At 36.1% G+C, this 11,294-nt stretch overlaps 1 protein-coding gene across 1 annotated transcript; it reads right to left on the bottom strand.

Moving 5' to 3' along the window:
• Positions 1 to 1,149: 1,149 nt before the first annotated feature.
• LOC144655556 (pentraxin-related protein PTX3-like) lies at positions 1,150 to 7,693 on the bottom strand. The gene is made up of 4 exons (XM_078515807.1): positions 7,624 to 7,693; positions 5,518 to 5,626; positions 4,353 to 4,599; positions 1,150 to 1,773 (listed from the first exon to the last, which is right to left on the bottom strand). The coding sequence occupies exons 2-4, from the start codon at positions 5,603 to 5,605 to the stop codon at positions 1,401 to 1,403; spliced, it is 708 nt and encodes a 235-aa protein (XP_078371933.1). The 5' UTR covers positions 5,606 to 5,626; positions 7,624 to 7,693; the 3' UTR covers positions 1,150 to 1,400.
• Between the last annotated feature and the right edge of the window lie 3,601 nt (positions 7,694 to 11,294).

Below are 11,294 nucleotides of genomic sequence, written 5' to 3'. Positions count from 1 at the left end.
CGCTCTACCAACTGAGCTAACCAGGCGGCGTGTAACACTTCAAGTGCACAATTCGTTTTCGTTTTCCTAGCGACGGGATGATTTCTTGTTATAGATAGGTTTTCGTTTGGGGCAGGTTTTCGTTTGGCGCTCTACCAACTGAGCTAACCAGGCGGCGTGTAACACTTCAAGTGCGCAATTCGTTTTCGTTTTTCTAGCGACGGGATGATTTCTTGTTATAGATAGGTTTTCGTTTGGGGCAGGTTTTCGTTTGGCGCTCTACCAACTGAGCTAACCAGGCGGCGTGTAACACTTCAAGTGCGCAATTCGTTTTCGTTTTTCTAGCGACGGGATGATTTCTTGTTATAGATAGGTTTTCGTTTGGGGCAGGTTTTCGTTTGGCGCTCTACCAACTGAGCTAACCAGGCGGCGTGTAACACTTCAAGTGCGCAATTCGTTTTCGTTTTTCTAGCGACGGGATGATTTCTTGTTATAGATAGGTTTTCGTTTGGCGCTCTACCAACTGAGCTAACCAGGCGGCGTGTAATACTTCAAGTGCGCAATTCGTTTTCGTTTTTCCAGTGACGGAATGATTTCTTGTTATACACTCTTTTTATTTTATAAGAATCTAGTTTATAAGAATATCGAGGCTGAAATTTGCGATTTTTTAAGAATATCTTAAGAATAAACCCGAGGCTGAGATTTTGAAAAACATATATTTTTGAGTTGAAAATTTGTAAATACAATACAATTGAATATATATATTTTTAGTTGAAACAAAATCAGGTGTTTTCATTTCCTTCATTGTATCTCTGTGAGGAATGCTTTATTTAAAGCCAAACGGCCAAGTGTTATCTGATGCGACATCTTGATCTTGCTGGCTGCAACGAAAAGCGATGGAAAATGTGCACAATATAACACGATACAGATCTGGACACCAAACACTTGTAATTGATTACCCAATACTTGCTAAAACGGAAATGTCAAACGGTATTTTCTAAGAATGTTCATAAGAATATTTTCAGCCTAAAATCGGAAGAAAAATAAGAATATTCAGCCTGGGTCGGAAAAACTGTATTCTTATAAAAAAAAGAGTGTAGATAGGTTTTCGTTTGGGGCAGGGACAAATAAAAACGCGAAGGCGTTATTATATTAAACTTTATACACATCATCGGTTGCATAAGGATCCTTTATTTTAAATATTCATTTGTCTTTATTCAATACAATAATCTTCTTTCGTCATTAATCACAAAGCATGAGTGCATCTCACGCTAATCTTGCTACAGCAAATATTACATCAAAACATCAATGCACGTTTTGAGAGTAATACAAAACAACAGTCGGAAAGTCATTGTTGAATCTGTTTAAGCCCATTTATTGCCCAACACCTTACTGGATCCTCTTGTGGAAAGCGAATTTGATCATGGCTCCACTACCACAACTCCGCCATGAACGCCATCTTTAAACTGGGACCACCAGTTCACTGATCCTTGGGTGACGTGGCAGTTGCTGTACTGGGCAACAATATCACTCTCAGACAGAACGTTGCCCCATACATTCACCTCTGTCACGTAACCAACAAAAGAATCGTCTGCAGCGAAGCCTCCTCCGAGGGAGTCTTGGTCCTGTCCGATCACGGTGGTACCTCCGGAGCTAATTTTGCCGTCTACATTAAAGCCTGTACCACTGCCGACGACCACACCATCCTTGTAGAACTTATAGTCTCCCTTGGTGTTGTTCCATGTGAAGCAGACATGGTTCCATTTCCCATAATCAAGACCGACATCAGCAAACCTTTCAAAAAGACAAAAGAAATTGCAGGAATAATAACTAGATAAAAAATAAGTAGATCAATTCTAAGGAAAAAGAATATTAATTGGAAATTTATGCTTTTAGTGCAGAATGCACTATTGTGATGGTTTGTTGGGGCTGTCGTCCGCTCAACCCCTAAACCGCTAAAGCGCTATGGTGTAAACTTTAATAGCCAATTAATTAATTAATTAATATCAATTAATTAATTATTTCTGTGAAGGGGGTAGGGTACCAATGACGTAACCCTTGCAAGTCAGGGCATGTTTGTCTCAGTGGTTTTCCATCAGATTTCAGAAATCCTATAGATGATACAGCTCCAAAAATAAATAACGCTAAAAAGTCGAATATTTCACACTTAACATGCTAAGTTTAGACCAGAGGATTTGTTTAGTTCCGTTTGTAGCAGATTTAAACCTTTCAAAGCATTGCGTGATTCTTGCCGATCAGTGCCTTGTGAAAGTAAAAGTTTGTTAACGCCAGCACATTCCAGGACACAAACGTAATGTAAATAAATGTAAATTCTTGCCCGCTAAAGCGTATTTGGGGCTTTCCACAAGTTGCTCGGCAACTTTTTGGCAACTTTTCATGTTTCGAGCAACTTTTTTCTTCTCGAGCAACTTGTTGAATTTTGGGCAATTTCCATACCGAAGATCTCCGAAGATTATCCGAGTGTTGTTCAAAGGCCATACGTTTCCGAAGATATACAAAGTTTGCCGAAGATTTTCGGGGAACATCTGAAGACGTTTCAACTTTCAGCTCATTCTGCATTAAAACATTTCAAAACTCGTCATCAAAAATGACGTCATCAATATCTTCACGATATTTAACAAATTTTCCCCTTAATATGTTATTTAGATCCTTTTTTTGCTGTAAAAGCACATAAAACTGCTTAGAAATCTTACTCTCAAAGGGAAATAAGCATAAATTTAGAGAAATTCTCTTGATTAGAAGCTCCGTTTTGGATTTTTTGGAGCAACTTTCGAGCAACTTTTATTGTCTGGAGAAACTTTTTTGGATTTTTGGAGCAACATTTGAGCAACTTTTTGAGAAATTACAGGCAACTTTTTGGGAAATCTCGAGCAACTTGTGAAAAGCCCTAAGCGTATTTATTTAAAGCGTGAAATTTTAATATTTTTTTTGATTCAAACGCTTCAAAATACTTCACACTGAATTTTGTAAGTAAATATTAATGGATTCGCAAAGATTTGGCAGGTAGCAGCTAAGCTGATAATAGCTTTGAACAATTACGTGACTCGAGGTCTAGCTAGGGCTTTCCACAAGTTGCTCGGCAACTTTTTGGCAACTTTTCAGGATTCGAGCAACTTTTTCCCCTTCGAGCAACTTTTTTCCTCTCGAGCAACTTGTTGCATTTTGGGCAATTTACAGACCGAAGATCTCCGAAGGTTATCCGAGCGTTGTTCAAAGGCAATACGAACGTTTCCGAAGATTTATGAAGTTTGCCGAAGACTTCCGAGGAACAGCTAAGTACGTTTCAACTTTCTGCTCTTTCTGGTCCTCTTTCTGCATTAAAACATTACAAAACTCGTTAGCAAACATGACGTCATCGATATCTTCACGATTTTTCTCAGTTAAAAATTTTCCCCTTAATATGTTATTAAGATACTCCTTTTGCTGTAAAATTGCACAAAACTGCTTAGAAATCTTACCCTCAAAGGGAAACTAGCATATATTTAGAGAAGTTATCTTGATTAGAAGCAACGTTTTGGATTTTTTGGAGCAAAATAACTTTCGAGCAACTTTTATTATTAGAAGCAACTTTTTGGATTTTTGGAGCAACTTTTGAGCAACTTTTTGAGAAATTACGGGCAACTTTTTTTAGAAATCTCGAGCAACTTGTGGAAAGCCCTAGATCTAGCCGATCGAAAGTGAAACTTGTCATGTCAGCACATTCTTTTACACCAACGTAATGGTATTTATTCACAGATTCTGGCCCGCTGAAATATATTTTTCTTTCGACGCGTGAAAATTTAGAATTTTCTTTGAATAAAACGCTTCAAAATCGAATATTTCACACTAAAAATCCTTTGTAAAGACAAAAAATAACAAAATGTTTCCATTTGTTACTGATTTTTAGCTTCTAAACATCACGTGACATGAGCCTGACCGAGTGGAGGTTTGGTGCAGGTCACCGACAAAACGAAAAATAAACCCCGTGCAGAGCAAGAACTGCGCAGCGCAGTTAATTAGGTAATAATTAAGTTAAGAGTGTATTGTTTTTAAAGGCAATTGAGCATCGAAAATGACAATTTCATACAAATTGAGATAAACTTGAAAAAAGTCGGGTCGACGTTTTGCCCATACATGCCGCTTTTTGGCCTTTCCGGCTGTGTTTCTTTTAAATTCCTTTACAGTTTTTAAGTCGGTATTGTAATATTCCAGTTAACTTCATGGCCAGTTTGTCAGTGCCGGAATTGCCTAAAATTGCGTGACACAGTCACTTTAAGAATAATTCCTTGATTTATCCTTTGATTGATAAAGTAATCTCTCGCAAACTCTTTAAGCGTTTTGTGAGCAACAAAGTAGTGTAAAGTAGTCAGTACCTTCTGGTGTCATCGAACCAAGCATTTAAACTGGGAGATGTGCAAAGCGTCAACGCATTTCCCCAAATTGCTTCACCATCATCGTAGCTGTATACGCAATCGCCCGCACCATCTTCACCAGGAGGTTTGTTCTCATCAGTGTCTCTTGCAAAAAAGCACACTGTAGCTGCATCCAAATCATACACGATAGAGTTTTCTTTAATTGCGTAATCTGTAGTGTTGTGCTCTTGAAAAATCATTCGGTACTCTGCGGATGTTAATTAAAAAAAATTGACATCAGTTTTTTTTTTTGCGTCTGTCCTGTTATTGATGATGATAAATTGCGTCATAACATTGTCAAAGTGTCGTAAATTGTGGATCTACAACAAACTTTGAAAATGTTATGACGAAATTTATCATCAATAACAGGACAGACGTATAAAAAAACTGATGTCAATTTGTTTTTACAATAACAAAAAGCAAAAACTGATTTTAAAACCAAGTAAAGAAATGCACGAGGAAGATGCGATTGCCGTACGGCCGCAGAATTCAATGCGTCATTAGCGGTAATGTAATGGCCAAAATTTAGCTGTTAGGTGTAGAAATTGAAAAATTTAAATCGTTATATTTAGCCGTAAAATATTTTAACCGTAAGGACTAAGCCAAGTATTTTGTCTAAGGTTTATTTGACTTAAAACTTTAACTCCTAGACGAAATAAGCGATGAAAAAATTTAAATTAAAATAGGCTATATTACTTTTACAACCAAATAAATTAACTGTTTGCTTTTTACAACAATGTAAAAGAATAATTGTGAACTTTTTTAAACGTTAAAATTAATGTTTAACACTTCTGTTAACCGTTACATAAAGAAGCTAACCGCGTTCAGTGGTCGTAAAAAGCCAAAATATTATTGTAATAATATTATTGTAATGTTATTGTAACACTATTGTAACCCTCAAAATAAAAAAAAGTGTTTTCTGAGAGCGGCCAATAACATACTTTAATATTCCTTTAAAAGGAATTTGATTGGCTTTCAATCCCGGGCTATTCCAGCTATCTGGCTAGCAACGACCAAATTTGGAAGTCGTTTCTATTAGTGGACGATTGACGTAATAATTTTTGTACGATTGACGTCACGCAACGTTAAAAGGGTTTAACGTTTAATGTGCGTTTTGTTATCTTACCATTACAAGGTTTGCAGCAGTGATCTGTGGCATTCATCACAGAAACAAACAAAACCACGAGCAGGAAAGTGGTACAAGCAAACTTCATTTCTCTTCAATATCTGTGGAGCTGATAAATAAAAAAAATAAAAATATATTATATATAAAAATTGGATTGATTTACACGGATTGCAAACTCTGAGAAAAACCATAATTGAACACATATAATGATACGATCAACTTCAGGCTGTGGTAATATCGATGACTTTAATTTTGTTTGAAATTATTTTTGATCTTTTTACTAAAATTTGTAAGTGTACAGTTGAAACAACTTAGAATCTTCCTCAGAGGTCATCGGGAAACTTCGGAAATATTCGATGATCTTCGATAATCTTTAGTAATCTTCTGAAATTTTCAGAATATGTTTGGAAACTCTTGTATAACCTTAGCCTGCGAGCAGGCTCTCTATTCGGGCGCAACGTGGATCTCTTCGAGGGCCGAAGGCGCGAGTTTTGGCGAACGAAGCTGGAACCTTCACAACATTAATCAATTCTATCGATATTATACAGAACAGTCATTAAGCAAAAATGCTCGCTGTATCGATGTCATATTTGTTTTTATCAAGTTCCTGCAAATTCACATTTGAAGACAAAAATTTCTTAGTATTTTCATACAATTTCACTGCAACAAAAGTATCTAAATAACATTTTAACGCCAACAATATTTGTTAAATTACGAGGAATCCTTTTACTGAGAACAATCGTGAAGATATTGAATATTTTTTGTTTGCTGATGAATTGTGTTGTTTTAATGCTGAATGAGCCGAAAGTTGAAACATCTTCGGATCTCCCTCGGAAATCTTCGGCAAACTTCGTGAACCTCCAAAATACTAGGAAACGTCCGTATGGGCTTCGGACAGATTTTGGAAATCTTGGAAATCTTCGGTCTTGCTCGAAAGGAGAAAAGTTGCTCGAAGGGAATAAAAGTTTTTCTTAATATGAAAAGCTGCCAACAAAGTTTTTAAGCAACTTGTAATTGTGGTCAGTCCTAGCCACCTGAAAATGTTTACAATCTTATGTCTGGATTGGATATCAACAAGTTGCGAGTTGCGAGTTTGCAAAGACCTTTCTGACATTTTCAATTAACTTCGTTCTTTCTGACAATGGTTATGCTCTTTCAATTTTAAGCGACTTTATTTATTGTTTTTTTTTCTTTTTCTTTTTTTAATTAACCATATTAGCTCTATTTTCATTGAAAACTGGTTTGCACGATATCGCTCTTATTTTTTCAATTTCGAAACATTTCTAAATTTAATGTAACTGCTAAATCTTGCTAGGAAACAGCCGCAAAATTATTAGCCGCTAACAATATTAACCTGAAAGAAACGAGGCTGATGTGTTCAGCCTGAGAATCAAGAATTCTAATGGCGTGATCCAAACTTTTCTCGTTTTCTAAACTAAAAATATAATTAAATCGGCACAAGAAATAATTCCTAAATTCTCGTGTGTAAAATTATCCGTTTTATTATCAAGGTTCACCGCAAATAATCGAAAAGAAGGCTTACAAGTTGCATCTAAAACACATCTCATCACAAGTCTGTTGTTCACGGCCTGACAAAACATTATTACAATAGCGGCACCCACCATGCGCCATAGTTTAACCTGCAATCAATCTTTCTTTTCTTTTCGATTTCTTCTCCCCACCTTACCCTCCCAACACTATTGTCGTGGTTTTGGCCGAGAGAGGCTAACAAAAAAACTGCAGGTGAACGACAAAACTCCGGCTAAGCTATAAAGTGGGCTCAGGCCACCCGCTTAATAAAACATCAAGCTTGAAACATGACCTGGTTTCCTCACTAACAGAATCCATGAAGAAATCCTAGTATAAAGCAGTTCTTCAGTTCTTTGACTTTGTAGATGTACGATTTTGCTATAATTTCTTTTTATTTGCGGTTGGCTTTGCAAGAGTAAAATGTGTTTTGGAGCCTTATTGTATTTAAAAAACGAAAAGGAACGGTTGTGAATAAGAACTATTCTCATGGACTTGTTTGGCATTAGAGCAAGAAAACGTGAGGAACTATATTGCCTAGCTGTTAATATTGCAAGCCTATCCCCAAACATGACTCACCACAGTGGGAATTCAGTTCTTGTTCAGGTATCACCTTCTTCTTTAATAAGCCTTCGTTACAGGATCGCTCTATGTAGAGAACTGAATGCAATCGGTGGATTTCTCTGCTTTACATGGCCCTCATTAGTAAATTGACTTCTGTCAAGTACGGAAATTGTGTTTGAGTGCTGGTTACAGCTATGTAGTCTTACTGGCGCCAGTAGGGCCTGCAAACAGCGCATGCCTAGTTAAATTCACCTTCCTAAGGCTTATTAATATTTACTTAATATAAAATTTTCGTCGAGTTCAAAAATCTGCAAATTCTCACTTATTGTATAACTTTCAACAAAAATAAAAGCAGCTATAGATAGTGTGAATACTAACAGTCATTCTTGCATTCTGGAACTCATATTTAAGGCTAATGTTAAGTATGAAAATAACGCTCAAAATTTTCCATTTTTTGAAAAAGTTGACAAACACTACGAAGTAATGATGACGAAGCAGGTTTGTCAGATGCTATCTGTAAATATCATTAGTTAAGTTCAGAAGGCTAGCTTTTTTTTACATTCGAGTTTCAAGGATACATAACGTGACTGTTTAAAAGCACTTATAAAAGGAGATGGACAGTTAATGTCGACGTTTGATCGGAATGGCTCGCGCATGGCGACAATTATTATTATTATTGTTTACCCATTACAAGCCACGAAACTGAAGACGGTCATGCAATGTTGTTTTTCTAACAAAACCAGGTGAAGCGGGCAATAAATTAATTGTTTGTTTAAAATGAAACCAACTATTGGGAAACTGGGAAATTGGTTTACGATTGCAAATCACAATTTTTGGAGAATGGCGATATTGGTTCTGAGTCATTCTGGTAAATTTCTGATAACGTGATCTATATCACATAGCAACATATTGCCTGTAAAGATCAAGTGCTTTGTTTGCTTTTTGATTTTCAAGGCGTAATAACGTGAGCGTTTAAAAGCACTTAGTAAATGAAAACTGGGCACGGAAGTGCTTCGTTCTCTTTTGTTTTCGTTTTTCGTAATTTTTCTTCTGAATGTGAACATATCACAAAGCCTTGTACAGGGCTTATGTGATTGGAATAAAAGTAAAAACCAATTTAAACCAATACCTCGACTCACGCGTGCATACTAATTTGTTCTATTGTGCAAGATACTTAGCAGTCGCTTGAAATACAAATAATTAAACATACGAAAATTACTACTTGGCAATCTTGTTTCTTTGACTACCAAACTATCCTTTTCTGGCCTTCTTCTGTTCTCTTGGCCAAGTTGTTATATTTTCAAACTTATTGGTCTCGAAGCTGGTGAGCTGTTAATTCAGTTCGTTTCAATTTACATTGTTTTACGACTTTTTCTCTTGACAATAGAGCTTTATTTTGGAAGTTGTCTTGAAACACATTCAGCAGACCGCACTAGACAGTTTTAATCACGCAGCAGACGTATAAGAAACAAACGTACTGGTTAGCTTGCTTTAGTTTTTATCTCTGCCAGGTTTTACTACATTTCGCTTTCAATTCTTTTCACATATATATATTTTTTTATTTCACAGAAGAGTTTTGTCTTCATAGCGATTCTGAAACAAAGGCTAAAACTTTGAATTATAATTTGTACTCAACTGTTTTTAAGACTACAGACTGGTAGTCGAAAGCTCGTTTTCATCATATTTTTAACCAGAGATCGCTTTTTAATATTTTACTATGTTTTTATGAAGTCAATCCAATCTGTTATTTCGTTTACTTTAGCCATATGTGCCTTAAAATCTTAAATTCTTTTTTTCATTTCGGCATGCTTATATTTTAAAATACTTGCACGTGGGAACCTTTTAACGGGTGAATAGGTATTAAAACCCTGTTTAAAGCACCTCAAACGAAGAGAAAATATGGTCAGGGAGGAGGCTTTTGTTGATTTATTTGTTGGAGTTGAAATTTAAGCCTTGATACGCGACAAAGCCCGTTTCACCGCCCTCTGACGCCCTGCTCTTTGTCGATGCTTTGTCGCGTATCAAGGCTTAAATTTTAACTCAACTGACGAATAAATCAACAAAAGCCTCCTCCGTGACCATATTTTCTCTTCGTCTGAGGTGCTTTAAACAGGTTTTTAATACCTTTTCACCCGTTAAAAGGTTCCCACGTGCAAGTATTTTAAAATATAAGCATGCCGAAATGAAGAAAAGGAAGATTTTAAGGCTAATATCGCTAAAGTAAACGAAATAACAGTTTGGATTGATTTCATAAAAACTTTTGAGTAAAAACTATATATTATTCAAAGTTCCAGCCTTTGTTTCAGAATAGCTATCAAGACAAGACTCTTCTGTGAAGTAAAAAAAATATATGTGAAAAGAATTGAAAGCGAAACGTAGTACTGCCCTGAATATAACCTCTTGCAAATTTCGTGATGCAATTTTTAATTGTAAACCTGGCAGCGACAAAAACTAAAGCAAGCTAACCGGCACGTTTGTTTCTTATACGTCTGCTGCGTGATTCAAACTGTCTAGTCCGGTTTACTAAATGCGTTCAAGGCGATTTCCAAAACAAAGCTCTTTTATCAAGTGAAAAAGTCGTAAAACAATTTGAATTGAAATGGACCAACTGAATTAACAGTTCACTAGTTTCGAGACCAAAAAGATTGAAAATATAAAACTTGGTCGAGAGAACATGCACAGAAAAATGATAGTTGATGGATAATGCTTTGTTAGTCAAAAGTGATGGTTTGGTAGTCAATGTGAAACAAAATTGACAAGTAGGAATTTTCGTCTGTTATTTGTGTTCCAAGTTACTGCTTAATATCTTACACAGTAGGACATATGCATGAATAGGAATTAAAGCAGGGAGAATTATTCAAGGAAATGATTAATCGTGGCGTGGTTTTACATGTCACTTAGTCCAATCTCTTTTCTAGGTTTGTTTAAAAATGTTCAGTATCAAAATAAGGTTTTTCTATGAAGTCAAAATATGAAAAAAATGAGAAGGGAACAAAAATTTAAAATGCAAACTTGGCCGAGATGTTAAATAAAGCAAGCGAGACACTAGCAGTTAAGTGGTCAGAGGAACAATATCAACAAACAGGAATGCACGCGCGTAATCACCCAATTGCACACGTAAAGCAAGGGTTTTCACCTAAACCCATAGTTGCCTTTGTGAATAATAGAATCAACAAAGAACAGTCAGGGAAATTCCGCACACGAATCCTAGCAGGTATATTCATCGTTCGCTAATAAGAAAAAGCGTTTTCTTTTTTAATCCGTCAATTGATGTTCCAAGTGTTTTTCACATTTTACAGTTATTTTTGTTCCTTAGCCAAGTGTACAGGGTATCAAAATTATTTTTGTTCAAATCAAATCAAAGGTTTTTGGTAGAAATTTCCATGAAGGCTCTTGGTAAACATGTAAAATGAAATGAATAAAACAACGTCTCGTGCTTATAAGTACTCCATCCATGTCCAATATACATGACCTGATACGAGTCGTAAATGTCATCAGTCGAGTGGAGAAATGAATCTCATTAAGGACACTTAGAATTATCAATCATATTGTTGGGCAAGGGCCCTGCGATGGGTTGTCGACTCGTACGAGTCGTACGAGTGGACAACGTAATTGTCGACTGGAGAAACGTACTTGTCGAGTAGAGAAATGCATCTCATTAAGGACACTTAGAAAATATCCATCAT

This window comes from Oculina patagonica, chromosome 5 (genome assembly GCF_052425735.1).
Source record: "Oculina patagonica isolate OP01 chromosome 5, crgOcupat, whole genome shotgun sequence".
NCBI classification, from domain to species: Eukaryota; Metazoa; Cnidaria; class Anthozoa; order Scleractinia; family Oculinidae; genus Oculina; species Oculina patagonica.
Note: the sequence above shows the minus strand (reverse complement) of the source record. Positions and strands in the feature narration are given on the sequence as shown.